General features: G+C 44.4%; 1 protein-coding gene across 22 annotated transcripts in view; it reads right to left on the bottom strand.

Annotated features, from left to right (window-relative positions):
- Nucleotides 1-433: 433 nt before the first annotated feature.
- The window catches only part of LOC133488813 (R3H domain-containing protein 1-like), a 59498-nt gene continuing 32725 nt past the window's right edge, over nt 434-27206 (bottom strand). For 14 of the 22 annotated variants that reach the window (XM_061797228.1, XM_061797205.1, XM_061797302.1 and 11 more), the window contains 11 exons: nt 24713-24820; nt 23703-24056; nt 23480-23612; nt 21060-21214; nt 20538-20668; nt 18728-18831; nt 13756-13937; nt 7974-8121; nt 2100-2197; nt 1871-1955; nt 434-1154 (listed from right to left, as the gene is read on the bottom strand). In XM_061797228.1, the coding sequence (XP_061653212.1) occupies nt 889-1154; nt 1871-1955; nt 2100-2197; nt 7974-8121; nt 13756-13937; nt 18728-18831; nt 20538-20668; nt 21060-21214; nt 23480-23612; nt 23703-24056; nt 24713-24820 (1764 nt within the window). In that variant the 3' untranslated portion in view covers nt 434-888. Of the gene's footprint in view, nt 1155-1870; nt 1956-2097; nt 2198-7904; nt 8122-13755; nt 13938-18727; nt 18832-20537; nt 20669-21059; nt 21215-23479; nt 23613-23702; nt 24057-24712; nt 24821-27206 lie in introns of those variants that run through there. The other 8 variants (XM_061797275.1, XM_061797283.1, XM_061797319.1 and 5 more) reach the window with 8 other exon arrangements.

The raw sequence follows: 27206 nt of genomic DNA on the forward strand, positions 1-27206 counted from the left end.
TCCGCATTGAGAGGAGCCAGATGAGGTGGCTGGGGCATCTGATTCGGATGCCTCCCGGACGCCTCCCTGGTGAGGTGTTCCGGGCATGTCCCACCGGGAGGAGACCCCGGGGACGACCCAGGACGCGCTGGAGAGACTACATCCTTCGGCTGGCCTGGGAACGCCTCGGGATCCCCCCGGAAGAGCTGGATGAAGTGGCTGGGGAGAGGGTAGTCTGGGCGTCCCTGCTGAAGCTACTGCCCCCGCGACCCGACCCGGAAAAGCGGTAGAGAATGGATGGATGGACAATCAGTGGCCTCATCAAGTGCAACTAATAAGGTTATCAATAAAATATCCATCTAGGTTGCAACCATTCAACACCAATCAGATCTTGTTCATCACTTCAGTGCAAATGCAACACTGACATAAATTAAAGTAGGATATGCACCCAGTGTTGATTGTTCAGGCTCACATTGCTGTGTGTTTAATTGCTGGGTGACTGTTCCATTCACAAGTGTTAAATTCCTTATTTATCCACAAGTTGTGGACTTTTGCTTGACAATATGCTGTCATAACAATAAACCTGCTCATTAAGAAATGAACAACTAACCTCAAATTGGTTGATACATTTCTTATTTACCTTAAGGAAAGGGTTGTAAATTGAGATGCAGTCAAAATATGCTTTACAAACAACGCAGTGCTCAATCTCTGCACAGACCTCTTGGCCGGATTGAAAAACAACAACAATAAAAATTAAGTACAACAGGAAAACATTCACTCATCAAAGAATGATACTGATTTGGGTTTGACCAGTATTGGACGTGAGGTGCTGAAACAGTTCAGATTGAGGCAGCAGAGGCTGGAGGTTCAATCACAATGCGCTCCACTGATGCACGAAGAACGGAGCAGCTATGAGCTGGTGTGGTCACACAGCTCCCCCTGAAGTCTGGGTGAGTGAGTTCTGGATTTAAAATTGGCCGGTGGGCTGCTGTGGTAAAGCATAGTGTCGGAGGGCACCATGGCACAGGGAGAGTAGAGCGAGGCCAGGTTCAGGCTGGGAGCGTCTCTGCTGTACCACAGCCAGGGCTGATGGTGTGTCAATGCACCCCTTGTGCAGACATGTGCCAGAAGATTTTCAGAGTCTGTCTCACCTGTCCCCTCTTGACTGCTCACTGCTGACAAACACACAACAGAATCCGCAACATGGCTAGAAAAGAAAACAAGTGTCACGGATGGGGAGCAGCAGCAGATGTGCACCAGGGGAGGCTTCGGTAAAACTGCCGCTGTCAGCTTCAAATGTGTATGGAATGAGCAATTGTAAAACTTGATTACATATTCAAAAAGTGCACAAATGACTGTCAGACAAAAAAAGAAAAACATCTGCACTGCTCCAAGTGTTAATCTGCAGCCCACCGGGCCGCAAGCAGGCAGCCTCTTTGATTATACAAGTGAGATTTTTGACAAACACACCTGCAAAGTGTACAAAACGCGTGAGTGCAAAAAAATAAAAAATAAAAAATAAAAAAACACGCCATTAAAAAAAATCATCAGCACAAATTCATTCATCGCAAATCCATGTGGGTTGCAGGTTCTACTGCCAGGTGCAAATTCTGCCCCGGTTGTCATTTTTACTGCTTACATAATGTGTACACACCTTTTCAACAAGTATACAGGGAGCGGATTTGGGCAATTAAGGAAATAAATAAAGGATTTTTATTTTCCTTGGTTGCTGAAGACACCCAACAGCAAGTGTAGTTTTCTATTCTGACTATCATGTCCCTGACATTAGGGTTCATAGTTTTCCTTGAGGCAAGAATAGGCCTATCTGCGAGAACGCCGAAACAACTGCGCTGTTAAATCAATTCAAGCCTCCGTCTGGATTTCATATTACCTGCTTCACCTACACTGTGATCTGAAGGTAAAGATTTTCTGCTGGCCTTCCTTCCATGACCGCTACGCCAAACTCCCATTGGACCCTGACAAGAAAGCCGTTATTGTTAACAGATAGTTGTGGGAGGCTACTGTTCAGATACATGAAAACACCCATCTAACCACAGTGTAAATATAAGAGTAGCCATAGTGAATTTGTGTGAGATAAAATGATAGGATGCGTGTCTGACCTGATGTTTGGTCACCATCTGCCCAGTGTGGATGAGCGGCGGTCGGATGGACGGCTTGTACTGCAGAGGCTGGCCCAGGAGAGAGAAGTGCGCCTCACCTACAGTAGATGTGCCAACAACAATTAGACAGGACATGAGCTCTTCCAACATACTTCATTTGGGCCCTCTTTTCCCAAGGCCTTGCGCACATTGCGCAATGCTGTCGAACCTCATTGGACTGGACCATCGCATAAAAAGGACGGTTGCCGACTGACCACCACATGCTGTAACACAGTGTATTGTACTTTATCGCATTTATTAAACCATAAAAAGATGGATAGTTAAGGAAGAACCCAGGTTGCTAGAGTGTGTGGAAAAGGGTGAGAATAAAAGAGTGTGGATATTTTAAAAGCATCTCACTCACTCACTCATTCATTTGTACGTACTGCATGCGTACATTTTGGCCACAAGCTTCATTTTTTTCCCATCCACAGGCACATTTGAAATGATAAATAGTGAAGTATTGATCTGAAACATTTGATGCTTTACATACTGTATTTATATGGCTTGATGGTGGCGGTGCGGCCGTTTTGTGTCTCGCTCACTTAAAACCCGGAAATGTATTTTTAGCGTAAGTGAAACCTAATCTGCATTTTGATTGGCTGTAAACTGCGACGTTGCAATGGCTTGCATCGGTGATTCAAATTTGGAATTGCGGCAAAACCAGTGGTAGACTGATTGGCCACTCATGAAAACAGTTGCCAAACCCCACACACTGCTCGACAGTTCAGTCTGGTTCAGCCGGGTCGCAAGGCAGTCGCGGTGACATGTTTGATTTTGATCAGTCTCCGCCAGTGAGATAGGCCCTTTAAGCCAATCAGTTGCTGTGTACAATACACAACACACAGTTTTTATAAGTGTTTATTAGCAGTGTGGGAAGGGCTTTATTTGTACAAATGCATTTTAGAGTAATTCATATTATACATTTTATATTTTTCCAGAAAAATAAATATTGCAATATAATATGTAGGGCAGCAGAGTGGTGCTGGTGGGCGTACGTTTTTCTGTCAGTTCTGGGTTCGATTCTTGACTCGGCCCTCTCACTCTGTGTTCAGAATCACTCCCTAGCCACTATACCATGCCCTATATATATCGCGTTTGCCATTTTGTAGTGCTGTTCGAATCTGTAGTGAGCATATTATGTTATCCCCTATTTAGTGCCCTCAATGTGTCCACAATGCACCCTGAAAGGTAGTGAGCAACGATCACTAGAAAATCAAATATATCCCATGGTGCATGGCGGCCATAATGATTTTCTGTGTCTGGGGTGTTATTTATTTTCGGCATGAGACAAATTTGCGAGTTGTGATGCGAAAATATCTATCAGATATAGAGCAACACAACACGATATGGATTTGTTTGTATTAATTTAGTAAAATACACTGCTTAAAACAATATATTACTATTTGTTCAGTATTCAGCATGAAGGGTGAACCACTGGATGTTGTTGATCTTGTAATTATCTGACAGCAATGACAAATTAACGAGCTGTCCGAGTAGTGTTGGAAAACTATTTATCTGATTGAAAGTGAACTACAGTGGGGCAAAAAAGTATTTAGTCAGCCACCAATTGTGTAAGTTCTCCCACTTGAAAAGATGTGAGGCCTGTAATTTTCATCATAGGTATACCTCACCTATGAGACAAAATGAGAAAGAAACAAAACCCAAAAATTCCAGAAAATCACACTGCCTAATTTTTAAAGAATTTATTAGCAAATTATGGTGGAAAATAAGTATTTAGACAATAACAAAAGTTCATCTCAATACTTTGTTATATACCCTTTGTTGGCAATGACAGAGGTCAAAATTTTTCACACACTGTTGCTAGTATTTTGGTCAACACAGACTTACAACTCCATCCAAAGATTTTCTATAGGGTTGAGATCTGGAGACTGGCAAGGCCACTCCAGGACCTTGAAATGCTTCTTACGAAGCCACTCCTTCGTTGCCTGGGCAGTGTGTTTGGGATCATTGTCATGCTGAAAGACCAAGCCACATTTAATCTTCAATGCCCTCGCTGATGGAAGGAGGTTTTCACTCAAAATCTCACGATACATGGCCCCATTCATTCTTTGCTTTACACAAATCAGTCGTCCTGGTCCCTTTGCAGAAAAACACCCCCAAAGCATGATGTTTCCACCCCCCATGCTTCACATTAGGTATGGTGTTCTTCGGATGCAACACAGCATTCTTTCTCCTCCAAACACAAGTTTAGTTTTTACCAAAAAGTTCTATTTTGGTTTTATCTGACCATATCACATTCTAACAATCCTCTTCTGGATCACCCAAATGCTCTCTAGCAAACTTCAGATGGGCCTGGACATGTACTGGCTTACACAGGGGGACACATCTGGCACTGCAGGATTTGAGTCCCTGGCGGCGTAGTGTGTTACTGATTACTGTTACTGTTGCCTTTGTTACTTTGGTCCCAGCCCTCTGCAAGTCACTCACCAGGTGCTCCCGTGTGGTTCTTGTGATCATTTGGATCCCACGGGGTGAGATCTTGCGTGGAGCCCCAGATCGAGGGATATTATCAGTGGTCTTGTATGTCTTCCATTTTCTAACAATTGCTCCCACAGTTGATTTCTTCACACCAAACTGCTTACAAATTGCAGATTCAGTCTTCCCAGCCTGGTGCAGGTCTACAATTTTGTTTCTGGTGTCCTTTGACAAATCTTTGGTCTTGGCCATCGTGGAGTTTGGAGAGTAACTGTTTGAGGTTGTGGACAGGCGTCTTTTATACTGATAACGAGTTCAAACAGGGGCCATTAATATAGGTAAAGAGTGGCGGACAGAGGAGCCTCTCAAAGAAGAAGTTACAGGTCTTGCTTGTTTGTAGGTGACCAAATACTTATTTGCCACCATAATTTGCTCATAAATTCTTTAAAAATCAGACAAATGTTATTTCCTGTATTTTTTTTCCCTCATAGGTGAGGTATACCTATGATGACAATTACAGGCATCTCTCCTCTTTTTAAGTGGGAGAACTCGCACAATTGGTGGCTGACTAAATACTTTTTTGCCCCACTGTATATAGTCCGGTGGAACGTTGGCCGACTGGTTAGCACATCAGCCTCGCAGTTCTGAGGACCGGGGTTCAAATTCCGGGCCCGCCTGTGTGGAGTTTGCATGTTCTCTCCGTGCCTGTGTGGGTTTTCTCCGGGCACTCCGGTTTCCTCCCACATCCCAAAACAAAACATGCGTTGTAGGTTGATTGAAGACTAATTTGCCCGTGTGTGTGTGTGAATGTGCGCGCGAATGGTTGTTTGTTTATATGTGCCCTGTGATTGGCTGGCGACCAGTTCAGGGTGTACCCCGCCTCTCGCCTGAAGATAGCTGAGATAGGCTCCAGCACGCCCGCAACCCTTGTGAGGATAAAGCGGTACAGAAAATGGATGGATGGATGTATATAGTCCACTATATAAAAATCGCAATACAGTGATCAGGGAATAAGTGAATAATTCCAAACACAGCGTCTGTGTGAAGTTTACATGTTCTCCCCAGTGCAGGATAGTGATGTGTGGATCAATATTGAAATACTCTATATACCTCAGATTCCAGACCTTTATGCTGAAATTGATTTTTAAATCCAAGTACCAATACCTTTGATACTTCAGTCATTAGAGTGGTAATGTACAGTATATCCTTAACATGAACGCAGTAGAAAGTAACTTAAGGATTGACACCTTGGATAATTAATACGAGGTTGGTGGGAACTACTTTTTCTTCTGCTTTGGTAAGTGCGTAACATGTTAGCAGCACGCCATGCTGCTCAGGCAACAGTCTCTCTGTATAATGGTATAATAGCAGAGCGTAGTGGCGTTATGTGTAGAGCTATTTCAGATCCAAACATCCAAGACACGATTTGTGATGTTTGTGGAAAACCATTAATGAGTTGTGCCAACACAACAAAGCTTGTGAAACACTTCAGGTTAAACCACAACACAGAAAAAGACGCATTTATGATGAGGCGGAGTCACGGAGAGAGGAGGGGGGCACAGTGTCGTTCCTTCAGTGATTCAGGCACGCACTATCCAGGTACAATCAGATGGAGAAAATGTGGAGCTTAATGCCTGGATCAGACCACAAATGTGGTATTTTACAATGGCACTATGTCAGACTACTTCCATAAAATCTTGCCCTATCTTGCCAAGCCACTGGCAACACTGAATGGCAGTTATTACGATACGAACTGTATCCCGTCTTTTACGATTACTAGGTTTTATCTTGTCAAATCAAACATTGTCGGAGAGGCGGCACCAGAAAACGTGTCACTCGTCAACAAGAGCAGATACACTCGTTACCATGGGGACAATAAGAATGGATTGCGTCATTGTATTGTGTTGGGGGAAAAAAGAACAAAATGGGGAAAAACGTGGTGGCGTCACAGGTGCTCGGGAGTGGGCTGTCCATTCAAGAAGAGCTTGTGGTAGGTTACGTACTTTTAATATGATACGGCTCGCAAGCAGACAGCATAATGTTATATAGCCTAGCAAGCTAACATTTGTACGTAAACATGATGGCGTTCTGTCCAATCATGCGCTAAAGCTTCAGTAAACATTGGTTCTTGCACGTGAATAAAATGTTAACAGCGCCAAAGCATATTGACAACGGCGAGCAAGGTAGGCGAAGCGCCGGTCGCAAATGCAATCCTATTGGCCGACATCAAGGTGCACTGTTGGAGAGTTGTCGTTGATATGTCACACTACACGGAAGATATCACACACACACACACAAATAAATAAATACAAATCAAACATGCTTGACTTTTCATTTTGGCGTCGTAGGGCTATCGTAGGGCCAAATCGTTGGGCAATTGATTGGATTATGTCCCACTACAAGAAGTTTCGTCCTTGCCGACAAAATATGTCTGGCCCAATCCGGGAAATAGGCCGCAATAGCTCATCGGGCCAATATTAGAGCTAAAATCCTGTTGTCTGATCTAGGAATTAAGCAGCGCTAAACACTGTTAGAGTTGTTCAAATTAATAAATACGGTTGTGAAAAAAGTAATAAAATTAATAAAGTACATGCTTCAACAAATAGCTGCATGAGTCCAGTTTAGAGTAATAATGTTAAACACAGATAATCTCACATAGGCAAAACAGCATAGATTTATTCAGGTAAGGTTTCCTAAAGAATTGATTATTTTAAGTGGATTACATGTACTCGGTATCAAATTTAACAGAGCAGTTGCGATAACACAGCCATGGTGAACATTGAAAAAAATACACTTGAAAAAATGGATAAAAGATCTATACAATAATTATTTACAACCAATCTCATTTGCTTTCAGTGTTAAAATCAATATTTTATAATCTAGGTAGTGACAAACATGCAGTTATTAGGGCATTTATTTAAATATTAACTGGCAATTTCAATTTGAGTCACCCACCATTATAAAATTATAAAAGTGTCTAACTGCTACTTCAATATACTTCCAAGTTTAAAATAAATAAAATTACTCCGTCTTGTATTCTTTATGAAGCTATAATGTGAACTACATTATTTTTGATTCTCCAGACAAATTAGTTTTATTTATACAAAGTATTGGAACAGTAATGGCCACTACCAGCTTGAATTTTACTCAGTATCGAATCTAAACGGATATCGATGGCAATGAACATCACAGGTGTGGGATCGATTCCCACACAGTGACTCCAGACTTCAGAAGGATCAAATTTTAATAATAGTCTTTCAAAATGTTGAACACTGTCTTGCTCACTATGTTGGTTTCCTCCCTCACTTGAAAGAAATAGTCACTTACTTTGTTCAAAGGTAACTCAACCACATTTGGTTTGTCATCACCCTGGTGGATCTCTGAGCACTTGCTGACCTGGTCCACTGTGGCAGATGACTGTAGGGAGCTGCAGTTGGTGCTGGTGGGCCATGATAGGGATGGACGAGATGCCTGTTGGGAGGCCCTTGATGCTGAGCGACTGTCTCAACGAGGTTGTGAGCGCCGGGGACGAGGGCAGGCTGCTCTACACGCAACACACGAGTGATGCCATCAAGGACAATGAGGAGAAACAAACACTTTCATTCAAAAACACACAATTGCTTGTGTCTTTATTTTGCAAAGCCATTCTCAAACACATCAGCCATTCTATACTACTAATGTACAACCCCAATTCCAATGAAGTTGGGACCTTGTGTTAAACATAAATAAAAACAGAACACAATGATTTGCAAATCATGTTCAACCTATATTTAATTGAATACACTACAAAGACAAGATATTTAATGTTTAAACTGATAAACTTGATTGTTTTTAGCAAATCAATAACTTAGAATTTTATGGCTGCCACACGTTACAAAAAAGCTGGGACAGGTGGCATAAAAGACTGAGAAGGTTGAGGAATGCCCATCAAACAACTGTTTGGAACATCACACAGGTGAACGGGCTAATTGGGAACAGGTGGGGGCCATGATTGGGTATAAAAGGGAGCTTCCCCGAATTGCTCAGTCATTCACAAGCAAAGATGGGGCGAGGTTCACCTCTTTGTGAACAAGTGCGTGAGAAAATAGTCGAACAGTTTTAGGACAATGTTCCTCAACGTACACTTGCAAGGAATTTAGGGATTTCATCATCTATGGTCCATATCATCATCGAAAGGTTCAGAGAATCTGAAGAAATCACTGCATGTAAGCGGCAAGGCTGAAAACCAACATTGAATGCCCCTGACCCTAGATCCCTCATCAAAAACCGACATCAATATGTAAAGGTTATCACCACATGGGCTCAGGAACCCTTCAGAAAACCTATGTCAGTAAATACAGTTCGGCGCTACATCCTTAAGTGCAACTTGAAATTCTACTATGCAAAGCAAAAGCCATTTATCAACAACACCCAGAAATGCCGCTGGCTTCTCTGGGCCGGAGCTAATCTAAGATGGACTGATGCAAAGTGGAAAAGTGTTCTGTGGTCCGACAAGTCCACATTTCAAATTGTTTTTGGAACTTGTGGACGTCGTGTCTTCCGGGCCAAAGAGGAAAAGAACCATCCTGACTGTTATGGACGCAAAGTTCAAAAGCCAGCATCTGTGATGGCATGGGGCTGTGTTAGTACCAATGGCATTGGTAACCTACACATATGTGAAGGCACCATTAATGCTGAAAGGTACATACAGGTTTTGGAGAAAGATATGCTGCCATCCAAGCAACGTCTTTTTCATGGACGCCCCTGCTTATTTCAGCAAGACAATGCCAAACCACATTCTGCACGTGTTACAACATCGTGACTTCGTAGTACAAGACTGGCCTGCCTGCAGTCCAGACCTGTTTTCCCATTGAAAATGTGTGGCGCATTATGAAGCGTAAAATACGACAACGGAGACCCCGGACTGTTGAACAGCTGAAGCTGTACATCAAGCAAGAATGGGAAAGAATTCCACCTACAAAGCTTCAACAATTAGTGTCCTCAGTTCCCAAATGTTTATTGAATGTTGTTAAAAGAAAAGGTGATGTACCACAGTGGTAAACATGACCATGTCCCAGCTTTTTTGGAATGTGTTGCAGCCATAAAATTCTAAGTTAATGATTATTTGCTAAAAATAAAGTTTATCAGTTTGAACATTAAATATCCTGTCTTTGTAGTGTATTCAATTAACTATAGGTCGAACATGATTTGCAAATCATTGTATTCTGTTTTTATTTATGTTTAACACAATGTCCTAACTTAATTGGAATTGGGGTTGTAGAATAACGATTAAGAAAGTTAAGTATATATACGTTCTGGATCAGCAGTCTCGTGATTTCAACCTCCGCGCAAAGGCTGAGATGCGTCAGACGGACTTCCTTTTATAGTGAAATAGGGGCGCAGTTCATGCAGAATATAGGTCGCGGGGATGAGCCAGTTATACAGAATGAATTCTGATACTTTAACATATGCACGGTAGTGTGAAGAAAATTGGCCAGTACACACACGTCATGAATTTGAAGGGGATTTTACGTATATGCTCAAGTTGTGCGCAGAGTGAGAACATTTCTACGCATTTATTAGTAAATGAGGCCCACTGCACATAAGTACTGTGACAATAAAAAGGCATCCTACTATCGGACAAGTTAAATATAAAATTATTTATACAATATAAGTTGGGGGTCTGCTCCAGCATTCCATGAGTTTGTGGGGTCCTTGGCCTGGAAACTGTTGAAGACCCCTGATATAAACTATTAAAAAATGATATCGGGTATCGGTTTGGAGAAGCAGCAAGTTATCGGTTTTCGGTATTAGTGGAAAAAAACAGTTAGTGCATTCCCAATAACCCGTTTTTCGCAGAGTATGAAGGATATACAGTATGCCTGTGAGTATTGTTATATTATCTGTCTGTATGTGTTCTAGGGGTGGAATGTTTTTTGAAAACCGTCCAAACAGTTCGGTTCGACTGTTTCTGTTCGGTTTTGGTCCGCATACAGCTGCTGAAGTAAGTATTTAACACATCATTTTTCTCAAATACATTTCCTATTTTGTGCTGTTCACGACAATTTCACCAGATGTTGGGAACAACCCAAGTAATCCATACATACAAAGAAAGTAGAACAAATAAACAAAAAAAATAAGTTGGGTGTAAAAATGTGAGATGACACAGGGAAGACGTATTGAAGACGCCAACTGGTATTTATTTAATACTTTGTACAAAAGCCTTTGTTTGCAATGACAGCTTCAAAGAATCCTCCTGTATGGAGCAAATATTCGCATACATTGCTCTGGTGTGATTTCGGCCCATTCCTCCACACAAGCAGTCTTCATATCTTGAAGGTTCCGTGGGCTTCTTTTATGGACCTTGAGGTTCAGTTCTTTCCATACATTTTCGATTGGATTGAAGTCAAGTGATTCGCTGGGCCATTCTAGCAGCTTTATTTTTTTTTTTTCTTTGAAATCAATTGAGAGTTTCCTTGGCAGTATGTTTTGGATCATCATCCCGCTGAAATGTCCACCCTCGTTTCATTTTCATCATCCTCGTAGATGGCAGCAGATTTTTGTCAAGAATGTCTCTGTACATTTGCCCATTCATCCTTCCTTCAATACCGTGAAGTTTACCAGTACCATTTGCTGATAAGAAGCCCCACACCATCATGTTCCCACCTCTGAACTTCACTGTTGGTATTATGTTTTTAGGGTGATGTGTCGTGCAATTTCTCCTCCAAACGTGGTGTGGATTATGGCACCCAAACAATTCAATTTTGCTCTCATCCGACCAGACTATATTCTCCCAGTATTTAACTGGGTTGTCAAAATGTTGTTCAGCACACTTCAAACGAGCTTTGACGTGCTTTCCCCCCCCAAAAAAGAAAAATTTAAATATCACACAGCCATAAGTATTCAGACCCTTTGCTCAGTATTTAGTAGAAGCTACCTTTTGAGCTAATACAGCCAAGTCTTTTTGGGAATGATTCAACATGTTTTTCACACCTGGATATGGGGATCCTCTGCCATTCCTCCTTGCAGATCCTCTCCAGTTCTGTCAGGTTGGATGGTGACGGTCATTTTCAGGTCTCCCCAGAGATGCTCATTTGGGTTTAAGTCAGGACTGTGGCTGGGCCATTCATGAACAGTCACAGTTGTTCTGAAGCCACTCCATTATTTTAGCTGTGTGCTTCGGGTCATTGTCTTGTTGGAAGGTGAACCTTCGGCCTAGTCCTGAGCAGTCTGGAGGTTTTCGCCCGGAGATATCCCTGTACTTGGCCGCATTCAGCTTTCCTTTGATTGTAACCAGTCGTCCTGTCCCTGCAGCTGAAAAACACCCCCATAGCATGATGGTGCCACCGCCATGCATCACTGTTGGGACTGTATTGGACAGGTGATGCCTGGTTTTCTCTACACATACAGCTCAAAATTAAGGCCAAAAAGTCTCATCAGACCAGAGAATCTTATTTCTCATCATCTTGGAGTCCTTCAGGTGTTTGTTTTTTTTAGCAAACTCCATGCGGGCTTTCATGTGTCTTGCACTGAAGAGAGGCTTCCGTCAGGCCACCCTGCCATAAAGCCCCGACTGGTGGAGGGCTGCAGTGATGGTTGACTTTGGGTTCTTCTTAACCTCTCTCAATCAACTTGAAGGTGTTATAACAGGCTGAGGGCAGGACTGTGCAGGCCAGTCAAGTTCATCCACACCAAATTCTCTCCTCCATGTCTTTATGGATCTTGCTTTATGCACTGGTGCACAGACAAGCTGGGACAGGAAGTGCGGAATCCCCAAACTTTGATTGTCAAAAAAACCCTTGGTATGCTTAACGCATTCAGAGTTCCTTTCACTGGAGCTCAGGGGCTAATATTTCGAACATTTCCAACTTGGTAGGAACAGTTTGGAGATGGCCATCATGATTGTTAATCAGTGCACAAATCATGGTTAATCATATAGATGAGAGAGTTTGATGTAGATGAACTTGACGGGCCTGCCCAATCCTGACCTCAACCCTATAGAATACTTTAGGATGAATTAGAGCGGAGAGTGATAGCCAGGCATTCTCGCCCAAAAACAGTGCGTAACCTCACAAATCCGTTATACCTGCAGAGGGTGGACCGATGTCATATTAAACACTATGGATTAAGAATGGGATGTCACTTAAATCCATATCTGAGTCAAGGCACGTGAGCGAATACTTTTGGCATTATAGTGTATATCAGTGCTGCTAGTAAAAAAGATGAAGTTGATAACTTTTTTATAACAGAGTGAACTTTGCATGAGCTCAGCTACCTAATTTAAATTAGAAAAACCTCATGGTAAACCACCAAACAAAAATATAAAAAGTTTGAATACTGAAACGATGATCTTGTCTCAAGGAGTCAAAAATGTCAAACTCTGTGTGAACTCGAGGCTTGTTTAGTTGAACACAAAGAGATATATTTGCAAGGAGCCATGAATACATCTGTTTTATGAATTCCAGCAGGTGGATACACAGCTTTATTGTATCTTTTGCCATCCAATGGAAGAGCATTTAATTGTTCTGCTTGTCACTAAACGCTGATGGCACAGATGGAACAGCACAAAATATATTTCTGAATAAAACATTTAATAATTATAATACAAAAACAACTATAATTAATAATGCTGCGAACTTTCACTTTTAACACAAGACAATTGATTTTCCTAAGAGTCAATGTGTACCGAACTGAACCGAAAACCGTGACCAAAAAGACCGAGATACAAACCGAGCTGTGGATTTTGTGAATCCTTCCACCTTAAATGTGTTCCAACAGCATTTGTGTGTGAATATTTGTTATTTCAGGAGCTATGACTCCCGGGAAATGGATTTTAATTTGTTGTTAGCATTTACTTGGTGATTTAAGTATGTGTTGTATATAAATGTATACAATCTGTGTAATTAAAAAAATTATGATTGATTGACAGCCCTAATAAATATTAATATAATATAATATATAAATATCTACCAAGTCGAAAAACTTAGGTTGGGGCACTCGTAAGTACGTTTTTAAAATTTCTTAACACACATTTTTCAACACTTACATTATCGTGCATAGTTAAACACAAGGTAAAGTCTGGGTCATTGAGGCATAATTAATTTTGTGTCTTATCAGGACGAAATCCAGTTTTTTTTCTTTTAAATTAACAAGATTGTGCTTTTTTTGTGCTACTGATGCACTCACGCAGTGTTTGTACCTGCATGTTGTCAGGAGGGGGCGGGTGATCGTTGAGTCGGCGGGTGCGCTGGTGCTCGGGGCCCAGGTGTTTGTGGCTGGATAGTTTCTGTTGGCAAGGGGAGGACGCCAGGGGCTGCTGGCAGGGGGGAGCTGCCATTTGCAGCATCACTATTCCGCTGCTGGGGGCCGGGGCCAACAACCCTGCACACGATTAAAAGGAAAAGGAAAAATAGGCGGTTGGTACAACTTTGCGCTTGAAAAAAAAAAATGAAAATCAGCTCAAGCAGTCATGATACGATTTCATTCTGTGTGGTTGGTAAGTAGATTTTCAGCATATTTGCCTTTTGTGATTTTCTTATTAACACAGCCCATCAGACAACCTCATTAATGCATTCAGTCTGAGTGTATTTGTTTGTGTAAATGTGTGTTTGCTTAAAAGCTCTTTTCCAGCAGTTTGGTTCATCTACATACCCCATCCGTGAAAACAGCACTATTAGCTGCTCGGCAATTAGATTTTAAGTGCCTCGATTATAAAGGCACATCCATAGGGGCTATAATTGAGTCGTTCTCTTCCTTCTAAATCATCTGTGATGATCCGGAAGATCCAATTACCTAATTGGTTTGTGCTGCATGAACGTGACTGATGGGACTGGAGGAGGGGGGCGGGAACAATTAAAACAAGGGGTTGGGGGCTCCTTCTGCTGCTCTGACATCAAAAGCACTACATATTTCCATTCAATACTTTAAAATTTCTGTTAATAACAGGTGAAAATCCTGAAACACCAGTGTTGATATTTTTAAATTAATCAACTAATAAAAAGGACAGCAGAGATTACAGACTTAATATACAGATTATTCCCATCCCAATTAAAAGTGTTTACCGCAGATGCTTGAGGTATGGCTGCCATGTGACCTTCAACTGACCACATTACTTGTGGACTGAAATGATGGCTCCCTCCTTTGCGCCCTTCAACATTCACACACGAATATGAAGTGTTTTCGAAAGGAGACCGATGCACCTGAGCATCTGTGGGCCACATGTAAACACCTTTATATTAAACCAACTTGTCTGACCTACAATATGCGCAGCTATAATGAACACATTATATGGATGATCTTATTTATGAAGCATTACAAACATAATGCACAGGACGTGAACAATAAATTAGCTGTTGAGTTTATGGAGGTTTTATCAATGTAACATCAGAGTTCGATTTACTTTCATTCCTTCTTTCTTACATCATCATTGCCATTTACCCAAACTGCAGCGGTCAATTATCAACAGTGCTTCCTCATTTTTCATGGATGTGGCGTCTCAATTGAATCGTGACTGGCACGCATACATTATACAAACCTAGCTAAGATGATTTCATTAAAGACGTCTAGGTCATGGCTATGAAAAAAAAATATGGCTGTTATTTACACGTGGGAGAAAAAAGATCACAGTGAGGGGGAGTCTCCGGAGAGGCAGCTATCCATCCATTTTCTACCGCTTATCCGAGGTCGGGTCGCGGGGGCAGTAGCTTTAGCAGGGACACCCAGACTTCCCTCTCCCCAGCCACTTCATCCAGCTCTTCCGGGGGGATCCCGAGGCGTTCCCAGGCTAGCCGAAGGATGTAGTCTCTCCAGCGTGCCCTGGGTCGTCCCCGGGGTCTCCTCCCGGTGGGACGTGCCCGGAACACCTCACCAGGGAGGCGTCCGAATCAGATGCCCCAGCCACCTCATCTGGCTCCTCTCCATGTAGAGGAGCACCGGCTCTACTCTGAGATCCTCCCGGATGACCGAGCTTCTCACCCTCTCTCTAAGGGAGAGCCCGGACACCCTGCGGAGGAAACTCATTTCGGCCACTTATATCCGGGATCTTGTTCTTTCGGTCACGACCCACAGCTCGTGACCATAGGTGAGGGTAGGAACGTGGATCGACCGGTAAATCGAGAGCTTCGCCTTTCGGCTTAGGTCCTTCTTTTCCACAACGGATCGATACAAAGTCCGCATCACAGCAGACGCTGCACCGATATGCCTGTCGATCTCCCGTTCCATTCTTCCCTCACTCGTGAAGAAGACCCCAAGATACTTGAACTCCTCCACTTGGGGCAGGATCTCATTCCCGACCTGGAGAGGGCACGCCACCCTTTTCCGACTGAGGACCATGGTCTCAGATTTGGAGGTGCTGATTCTCATCCCAGCTGCTTCACACTTAGCTGCGAACTGCTCCAGTGAGAGTTGGAGGTCACGGCTTGATTAAGGCAACAGAACCACATCATCTCCAAAAAGCAGAGATACAATACTGAGGCCACCAAACCGGACACCCTCTACGTCTCGGCTACGCCTAGAAATTCTGTCCATAAAAGTTATGAACAGAATCGGTGACAAAGGGCAGCCTTGGCGGAGTCCAACCCTCACCGGAAACGAGTCCGACTTACTGCCGGATATGCGGACCAAACTCTGACTCCGGTCGTATAGGGACTGAACAGCCCATATCGGGGGGTTCGGTACACCATACTCCCGAAGCACCCCCCCACAGGACCCGCCAAGGGACACGGTCGAACACCTTCTCCAAGTCCACAAAACACATGTAGACTGGTTGGGCGAATTCCCATGCACCCTCAAGGACCCTGCCAAGGGTGTAGAGCTGGTGCACTGTTCCACGGCCAGGACGAAAACTACACTGCTCCTCCTGAATCTGAGATACAAGTTCCCGACGGACCCTCCTCTCCAGCACCCCTGAATAGACCTTACCAGGGAGGCTGAGGAGTGTGATCCCCCTGTAGTTGGAACACACCCTCCGGTCCCCCTTCTTAAAAAGGGGGACCACCAACTCAGTCTGCCAATCCAGAGGCACTGTCCACTACGTCTACGCAATGTTGCAGAGGCGTGTTAACCAGGACAGCCCTACAACATCCAGAGCCATGAGGAACTCCAGGCGAATCTCACCAACCCCCGGGGCCTTGCCACCGTGGAGCTTTTTAAATCACCTCGGTGACCTCAACCACAGAGATAGGAGAGCCCGCCTCAGAGAACGCAGACTCTGCTCCCTCATGGGAAGGCGTGTCGGTGGAATTGAGGAGGTCTTCCAAGTATTCTCCCCACCGGCTCACAACGTCCCGAGTCGAGGTCAGCAGCGCCCCATCCACAATATACATAGTGTTGATGGTGCACTGCTTCCCCCTCCTGAGAGGCCGGATGGTGTACCAGAATTTCCTCAAAGCCGTCCGGAAGTCTTTCTCCATGGCCTCGCCGAACTCCTCCCATGCCCGAGTTTTTGCTTCAGCGACCACCAAAGCTGCATTCCGCTTGGCCAGCCGGTACCCATCAGCTGCCTCAAGAGTGCCACAGGCCAAAAAGGCCCGATAGGACTCCCTCTTCAGCTTGACGGCATCCCTCACCGTTGGTGTCCACCAACGGGTTCAGAGATTGCCGCCACGACAGGCACCGACCACCTTACGGCCAACAGCTCCGGTTGGCCGCCTCAGCAATGGAGGCGCGGAACATGGTCCACTCGGACTCGATGTCCCCTGCCTCCCCCGGAACATGAGCAAAGTTCTGTCGGAGGTGGGAGTTGAAACGCCTTCTGACGGGGGATTCCGCCAGACGTTCCCAGCAGACCCTCACAATACGTCTGGGCCTGCCACGTCGGACCGGCATCTTCCCCCACCATCGAAGCCAACTCACCACCTGGTGGTGATCAGTTGACAGCTCAGCCCCTCTCTTTACCCGAGTGTCCAAGACATGCGGCCGCAACTCCGATGAGACGACCACAAAGTCGATCATCGAACTGCGACCCAAGGTGTCCTGGTGCCAAGTGCACGTGTGGACACCCTTATGCTTGAACATGGTGTTCGTTATGGACAATCCGTGATGAGCACAGAAGTCCAATGACAGAACACCGCTCCGGTTCTGATCGGGGGGACCGTTACTCCCAATGACGCCCTTCCAGGTCTCACTGTCATTGCCCACGTGAACATTGAAGTCCCCCAGCAGAACTCCTCCACTTGGGGCTGGATCCCCTCCAAGGACTCCAAAAAGGGTGGGTACTCTGAACTGCTGTTTGGTGCATAGGGCCAAACAACAGTCAGGACCCGTCCCCCCACCCGAAGGCGGAGAGAGGCTACCCTCTCGTCCACCGGGGTGAACCCCAAAGTACAGGCGCCGAGCCGGGGAGCAATAAGTATACCCACACCTGCTCGGCACCTCTCACCGTGGGCAACTCCAGAGTGGAAGAGAGTCCAACCCCTCACGAGAGGACTGGTACCAGAGCTCAAGTTGTGCCTCCGACTATATCTAGTCGAAACTTCTCAACCTCACACACCAGCTCGGGCTCCTACCCTGCCAGAGAGGTGACATTCCACGTCCCTAGAGCCAGCTTCTGTAGCCGGGGATCGGATCGCCAAGGTCCCCGCCTTCGGCCACCGCCCAGCTCGCATTTCACCCGACCCCTATGGCCCCTCCCACAGGTGGTGAGCCCATGGGAAGGGGGACCCACGTTACCCTTTCAGGCTGTGCAGACCCGGCCACCAGGCGCTCGCCTTTGAGACCCACCTCCAGGCCTGGCTCCAGAGGGGGGCCCCGGTGACTCCCGGCAAGGGAAACCTGAGTCCATTTTTTGTCGTCATCATAAGGGGTCTTTGAGCCGTGCTTTGTCTGGTCCCTCACCTAGGACCTGTTTGCCATGGGTGACGCTGCCAGGGCCATAAAGCCCCAGACAACTTAACTCCTAGGATCATTGGGACACACAAACCCCTCCACCACGCCAAGGTGACGGCTCAAGGAGGGGGAGCGGGGCATATACACAGTACATAGAATGTATTTATATTGATAACTTTTCTTCCATTATGATACATGAATGCCACTAAAAGTACGGTAATTCACGATATTCACACTTCAAATGGGCCACAGAGCTCAAAACACATTCCATCAGCTCATACCCAGAAGTGACTTTAATGGCGTTTGGCATATTACCACTAATGACTGGTTTTAGATGGAAGCTGTACCTGTGTACCACTGACCTGGATTCTGCTGAGCAACACAGGAGGATGAGTTCTGAGGGAACTGGAGCTGCTCCATCATTGGGGAAGGCAGAAAGCTCACAGTGGAACTGTGAAGGAAGGTGTTTCCACAGTAAACATCAAATCATCAGCATTTGAAGTCAACATGCCCTCAACTTTGTATCGAACATGTTGAGGGCATGTTGGCTTTGTGATGAAGTGTGATATACCTAAAATATGCCTTCATCAATTCAATTAAATTAAAATTTCTAACAACGAGTCAATCTCAGAGCTAGACAGTTCAGACGAAAAGTAGTAAATGTGTTGAGGCAACTTGGTACCCATAAGGAGGACTTGTGCAAGCTCAACACTACAGCTGGTGTATTAAATTTGAAAGTGAACGTAAATCTCTCTGCAAAGCAGGCGCTCGGCTCTGTAAGCAGCCTGCCTGTGGGGACTAGTGTACAGCTGGCGAAACACAGACTGCAGGTGGACAGGCGGCCCTTGTGGGAGTAGCCGAAAAGCGGTTCCGATGCTACCGCATAAATCATTTCAGCACAGGCTGTCCTGCTAAAAACGGCCTAATTTCACACCTGAAACTATGACAACATAACCTCTCCTAGAATGTGCGTGCTTCCTTCCCTCAGGCCCTCGCTGTCTTTGGTTTTGCCACGGATACTGTACAGCCACGTGTAATGGTCCCAGAGGTGCTACAATCGGCAATTTCCAGATTGATTGGGTCCGTGGAGGCAAAAACTAATTACATGGTTTGCTTTATGCGAACTAGTTCTATCAATCTGTTATAATGAGAGCCTGGCGCATCCCACGACTGCATGAGAGCGCAGCCAAGGGGGTAAATGGCCAAAATGAAATTGGAAGGGATCTCTCAGTCGACAATCATCAACAACACAAAGACGCAGCACTTAAAGTATTGCGGTAATGGCATCTTGAAGACCTGTGCTCATAAGGTGCTTTGGGCATACACTCGTTAGGCAAGTTACATCTACAAATAAGAAGCCCGTTCACGAGCGAGGGGCAGTGTTACCTGCAAATATTATTTTGGGACACAGCAGAGAAAAAACTGCTTGTTTTGAAATAATCAACATGAATCACAGCACAATTTGACCAAGGTGGATTTTGACCATCAAAAGACGAACAATAATATGTATTCCATGATGTGTAAATTAATTTTTTGGACTGAACTGAACTTACATTTTGTTTTTAAATTCAATTCAACTCAATTAAAAACAACTATTTGTCCCAGTGGGGCAATTAAGGCACACAGAGCAGCAAGTAAATGATGTAATCACTGTAACAAATCTAAACAAAGGATGACTGAAACACTCAATACAGAATTCAGTCAATAATTGCACATACAAATTTGGCTGTTTAAAATACTATAACGAAATAAAAATACTAATTGGTAAAATACTGAAATACAAATAAATAAATAATAGTATCTAGTAATAGTACTAGTTTGATAAATGCAAATTGGCATGAGGTAAATTGCATTTGAGATTAGCAAATTCAAGTTAGCCTAGTCATTACAAGTGGAAATGGCATTTGTGTTAAAAAATTAAAAAAACAAAAAACAACATACCTCCCCTTAATATAAAAAACAAATGCATGATATGCATGATTTGGGGAAATTCCAATAAATCAAAATGGTAACATACCATTTAAATTTAAAAAATACAACTTTTGCTAATTGTAAGCATCCTCATTTCCTTCTCCCCTGGATTTACATATTATACATTAGGGCTGTTGCCTTAACAAGAAAATGTGTGTAGGTGCGTTATCAGCATTTTGATCGTACCTCATGGTAGTGTGCTGGTTCGGAGCAGGGAGAAGGCTGTAGCAGGGCTGTACGCCAGCGACTGCCACCGCGCCTTGTCCTGGTGGGCACGACGACACCAACATCGGCCCTGTATGCTGTGGTACAGACACCTGCGATGGACCAATGAAATAAGTTAATACAAGAGCAAAGACTTGATCAACATTTGCTGTGTGTGCATTTTTAATGTTTAGAACAAAAATGTCTGTTGTATTTTCTAAAAATCACCACTTGTCTCTTCTAGGTTCCTCACTTTCTGTGGATTTAAAGCCAGTAGCTTCGATTTAGAGAGTTGTTTGGATAAAATGATTTATACTGAGTTACACTGACTGGCCACAAAGTTATACTGGCAATGAGTCCAAATATTAGATTAAAAACTCACCAACAATAACAATGAACTGAGCATGAATATTTTTGTAAAGGCAGAAATTTTGATGCAGCCCTTGTATTGGATCTCATTGTGCAAGTGGTCACATGTTGTGGCTGACTGGTGTATTTGCATACCTGGTAAGACTGCATTGGGGAGTACTGGACCATCATGCCTTGCATCTGGCTGCCAATATTGCTTTGCTGGAAACCGGTGAGAGCAAAGTTGGGTGTTGGCTGCATGCCCACTATAGTCTGGTAGGGCGCTGGGCTTGACATCACAGGCTGGTGCACTGACAAACAAAAAAAGGGAAAGGACTTTGGCCACACTACAAGAAGAGGCGAGGATGGATTGAAACGCTTGACCAGCAAGATCAAGCTGCTTTTAATAGGGTCTTTTCAGGATAAACAATAACAAACAACAAACACGCAGTGCATCAGTCGCGGAAAAACAGACGGAGACCTGAGCAGTGCAGTGAGTTGAGCTGTTACAGCAAAGCAAGGATGAAGCGCTTGGGCTAAATGAGAAAGTCAATATATCTGATTTAGCCTGCAGTGGCCTAAAACAGCAACATGAGTGACCAAATAAAGGTTGAGAGAAAAAAAGCATCAATTTCTTATTAATGCCAAAAACACCCAGGCAATCTATATCCCCGAATGGCATGAAATGGTGGCGTTGGCTCCCGGCCAGAGGGGGACAATGTCAAGGTGACAAGGCAAGACATTTGAAAATGTAGTCTCCAGTGACACACGTGAGGTGCTGCGAGCGACAATAGAGGACATCCTTTTGTGAAGGTGTCTGCAGTATGCCTCCCGGGAGAAAAGTACAATGAAAGCACCCCATGAGGAGCAAGGGGGTGGCTATTTTTATCCACCCATGTCTCCCATTTTCCCATACAAACCGAGCATGAAATGACCGCAATTATAATTGCGCCAGATTTATTCCATTTCAGCAGACGATTGTGATTCCTCAGACACATAAAGGGTGGCTGTCCCCTCACTGTTTTTGAGGGATGCCAGTTTGCAGCAGAGGGATTAAATCCATCCACTAAACTGAGTTTAAGATTGATTTTGCGTTCCCATTGTCCACTTATACGGCACCATCAGAGCCATGGCCTGCAGGCGAAGACTGAGGGGCTGAAAAAGAGACCGGTTCACTGTGAGATTCATAGAGGCCTCTCAGACAGCGTCCCGGCCCCGCATCCCGCCTCTCATCAATATTCCTCTTGGATCTCATAGCTAAGGCTGAGACAGGGTGCAAAAAGTTTATTTGAAACAAATGCTAAGATATTGCAAGGATTTTTATTCCAACCTATATGTGTTGAGGACTAAAGGCCTATTTATACTCCCGCGCTCGCGCAGCCGACAACGCCCGCATTGCATCACGTGACTGACGCATTGGCCCGCGCGGCCCCTTTGCGTCACTTGACGAGCGCACGGCAAAAAAAATGTTTATTGCGCGTAGAATGTCGCAGACATCATATATACAAATATACTTTTAGTTGCAGCGGGCATTAAAAATGAACAAGAATTGGTCTAATATTTTTTCATGACTATATTATTTAGACGTAATTTACTTTACTCATACATAATATTGTATAAGCTTTTAGTGTGCAGTATTCGTGTATTTGACTGCATTTGATTTTTCCCATTGTAAACAATACTTGTGCACCCAGTCAGTGGCCAGCCAGTACCATTTTTCATTGTGTACACAGCCACTACACTCGAAGAGAGGACAATTTAATTCCACTTGTATAGTAAGTGTTTTTCCTTGTGCATTCGGGTGGATTTGTATTCTTCTCAAAATCCCCGATTTCCGGAGTGGTCCGACGACGAGTGTAGCCTGTACCCGGCCGGGTTGGAGCGCTCTAAGATGGGCTTCCATCCCATGCCATCGATGTCCTGCTGGTAACATTGACTCTCGTGTGCAATGAATGCCGAGTTTGCCTAACAGCCCAACGAAATCTACTGCATATAACGCTGACTTTGCTCACAGAGCCTTGTGAGCTGCGGACTCTGAGATTACGTCCAAGTGGCTAACGCAACGCATGCTAACATGTCCCCAGGAGGCAGGAGATCGATTAATCTGTCGATTATAATTTTCATGCCTTTATTCAAAATCAGGACATTTCAAATTGACTATGCAGAAAATGCACAAACAATTTAATTAGGATTGAATTACTGGTTTAGTCTGTTACATCCATCAGAAAATCATCAAAAATGTTGATCATGTTTTCAAATTTCTTATTTTGATGAAAAACAAAGATAATCAGTGTGCTTTCATGAAGGACTTCAGAAATGGGAGAATATTTACAGTTGAGACTCAAATTCCAAGGATTAGGAAATTTTTAAGTTAAACAAAGTCTCAAAATGATTAATCAGTAAACAAAATAGATCAATATTATAATTAGTTGTCGATTAATCGATTAATTGTTGTACCTCTAGTTCAAAGCATGGTATAAAGGAGGTCTCGCTAAGTTATATCACAGCAAGTTCAACAAGAATGTCAAGGGCAACCAACAGTTTTTTAATCCACACGTTAAGTGTGAGAATCTTACCTTGCTGCTGGGGCAGGATTTGGCTGTGAGAGCCGTTATGCTGCAAATGGTTTACAGGCGGACGGCATTGCTGCTGCTGCTGGTGGCTGGAGCACTGAGGATGGTGGGTTGATGAACAGTAGCATGCGGCTATCTGGAAGAAGCACAAACACAAATTCAAACATCAAATGAAAGGAACGAGTGGAATCCTATTTAATTGACTGATGTACACTTGCTGAGCTACCTGCTGGACCGGCTGATGAATGTAGGTGTGTTGCTGCAGCACGCTGGTGTGTTGCTGGTTCAGAGTGGACCCAGGAAAAGCAGCATGACCAGTCATGCTGCTGGGATAGGCATGGTGAGGTCCTGGAGTTGGAAGTGAAACCGGCTGGCCTTGGAGCATCCCTGGGTGTCCCCCTGAGGGTCCTGCAACCATGTAGTTAGAAACTTGCTGCGAGGGTGCTCCATGAAACACCACCGGGGTAGGATTGTGGTACACTGCTGCATAATGGCGGGCATCTGCGGCCGGAGCTCCGCTGTTGCTGGGCGACTGCTGCGCCAGAGTCATGTGACTAAATTGGGTGTTGATGGTTTCGGGCTGGAAAAGAGATGTAAAATCAACTGATGCCTACATCCACACTAATAATGAGGTGGTGTTATTGACAAGAGGTCATTAAATGCAGCATAAACACCGACTCAAGGTCAATGGCGGAGAGAACTAGGGTAAAAGCAAATTTTAATTTTAACCATTGTCGATCAACACAGCTTTACCAATTAAGACTTTAATTTACAAGCTAAGCACTAAATCAAGAAGGTTATAAGCAGTTTTAGATGCAGCGTTTAAATATGACCCCGTGTCTACAGAGACAAGTGGAGCCAAAAGTGAGCATTACTTATCCATATCAGTACCACATGACAACTTCTGACATGTTATTGTAAAAGTAGTGTTTTTAGTCATGGATTATTCAGCACTAACATCTGGTGATGAATTAAATATTAATGGAGCTTTCTACAGGCATAATTAGTTGCGGAGGCCACAGAGTTAACCAAAACCAGGTCAAAAATGAGGACATCATTTCCTTCTGGATTTACTTTCCACCTACATAGGTTTTCAAAAGTATTCAAGGTGACATAGTAAATAAAAGGTTGTATAGAAAAAGTTTAAATAGAACAAAAACTTATTTATAATACACTAAACACAAAATTAATTTTTAAACATCAGAGAGAGAAAAAGGTATCGTAAAATTTATGTACCACAGTGTACTGTTGGTTAGCACAGACTGGCAGGAACTGAGGCGGAAGATGGTAAGAGACTGAGTTGTGAAGAGGCTCAGAGGACGGCTGGAATGGATGACACGTTGGCTGAGGAGACAAGGGAAGAAGAAAGAGGTTGAGACTAGGTGAAGGGAAGTTTGTCGGCTCTCAACTGTAAAATGTTACGTCCAATTTACTATGACTATAGTGGCAGATTTAGAAGAGAAATCTGATGCATTTTTTTTAAATAAAGTGAAGCAGTTCACAGGTATCCTAAATTTTGTCACTATACCAAGAATGAAGGAATTATAGGAAATGCCTAATTCAAGCCTCACTGAACTTTCATCAAATTATCTCCTACGGATAAAATTATTGGTCCTTGGTTTCCCTCGCCTGGACGCGGGTCACGAAGGTTCCCCCCCTTCTGGAGCCAGGCCTCGAGGTGGGGCTCGATGGCGAGCGCCTGGTGGACTGGCCTGGACCACTAAGGGGCGGGCACAACCCAAAAAGACAAAATGGGTTGCAAGCTGGGCAGTAGGGACCTCGGCAATCCCCGGCTGAAGAGGCTAGCTCTATCTAGGGACGTGGAAGGTCACTGCTGAGCCTGAGCCGGTGTATGAGGTCAAGAGGTTCCAACTAGATATAGTTAGGCTTGCCTTGATGCACAGCTTTGGTTCCGGAACCAGTCGTCCTGAGGGGTTGAACTCTATTGCCCTCTGGAGTTCCCACTAGTGAGAGAGGAGGTATGGACATACTTATTGCCCCCCAAGCTCGATGCCAATACATAGGGATTTACTCTGGTGGATGAAAGGGTAGCCTCCCTTCACCTTCAGGTGGGGGGATGGGTCCCCTGACTGTTGTCTGTCGCCACACACCAACCATGAGCTCATTGTACCCACCCTTTTTGGGGTCATTGGAGGGGGTACTGGAGAGCTAACCTTGTTCTGCTGGGTGTGTTCAATGACAGTGAAAACGGCCCCCGTGACCAGAACCCGAGTGGTGCTTTGTTATTGGACTTCTGTTTTTGTCACACATTGTTCATAACAAACACCACATTCTAACATAAGGGTGTCAATATGTACACTTGGCCCAAGGACATTCTAGATGGCAGTTTGATGATGGACTATGACTCAGGTGAAGAGGGGGGCGGAGCTGTCTACTGATCACTACCCGTTGGTGCACTTGCTTAGATGGTAGAAGAGGAAGCTGGTTCAACCTGACAGGCCCAAACATATTGTGAGGGCATGCGAGGAATGTCTTGCAGAGTCCTCTGCACACTCTGGCAGCCATGGCCCAATGGTTAAGATCATCGCCTGCCACCGTGGGGGACAGAGTTTCAAGATCCCGACTGGACCATCCGCCAACATCCCCCGGACTCACGGCTGTGGTGTCCTTGAGCAAGACACTGATACCCCGAAATGCTCCCCGGGCGCTTCAGCTGTCCCCTGCTCTAGTGTGTTCCACTAACATGTGTATGTGTTCACTGTGATGGGTTAAATGCAGAGAACAAATTTCGTGTACATGCGTGCATGTTCATGACAATAAAAGGCGATTCTTCTTCTTCTAAAAAAGGAGTTTGAACTCACACCTCCGGCAGCCATGTCCCGGGGAGGCAGAGGAAATTGAGTCTGAGTGGGCCATGTTCAATGCCTCAATTTTATTTTTATTTTACTTTATTTGGAAGTGTTTAACCAGGAAAGCCTCCGAGTGTCCTGGTCCAGGACAAAAAGTAGCAATGAAACACAAATAAAATACGAACAGACAGACAATACATAAATAAATATGCTCCTCCTCCTGTTATTTCTTCTTCTGTGGTCCCTACTATAAATGCTTTCTGCGCCCCCACTTCTGCCCTTTTGTACAATCTTCCTGTGGGAGAGGTGGGTGACCTTTATTTGCAGCGCTGGGCTCGTCTGATCACTGCTTAATTCACTTAATACCAACATACAGGCAAGAAAAATGCGCAAAGCCTACGGTGAAAACGAAGCAAAGATAGAACTTCAAAGCCGTCCAGACTGCACAGACTTGAGTGTCTTTGAAAATTCAGCTGGCAGCCTGGATGAATATACGGATACAGTCACATCCTGTTAAGAGGTGTGTGTACCAACAAAGTAATTTCGCACGTTCAATAACAAACCATGGTTCACTGCCAAACGTAAGCAACTTCGCCAGGCTAAAGAGGATGCATATCGAAGTGGGGATAGGGCCTTGTATAATCGCGCTAGAAACAGCTGCTAACCAATTACAAGCGACCAACCCCCAAACTGAGAACAATAAAAGACTAGCCGACGACTTGGAACACCTTCTACTGCAGATTTGAAAAGGACACTTTCACACCCCACACCCACCCAGCCGCACCACCAACCACCATCACACCTATGACTTTTGCGTTCACCATCCACAAACAGGATGTGAGATGCATCTTCAAACAACAAAAGATTAACAGCGGCAGGCCCAGATCTTGTGTCCCCATCATGACTCAAAGTCTGCACGG

This window comes from Phyllopteryx taeniolatus, chromosome 1 (assembly GCF_024500385.1).
Source record: "Phyllopteryx taeniolatus isolate TA_2022b chromosome 1, UOR_Ptae_1.2, whole genome shotgun sequence".
Taxonomy (NCBI): domain Eukaryota; kingdom Metazoa; phylum Chordata; class Actinopteri; order Syngnathiformes; family Syngnathidae; genus Phyllopteryx; species Phyllopteryx taeniolatus.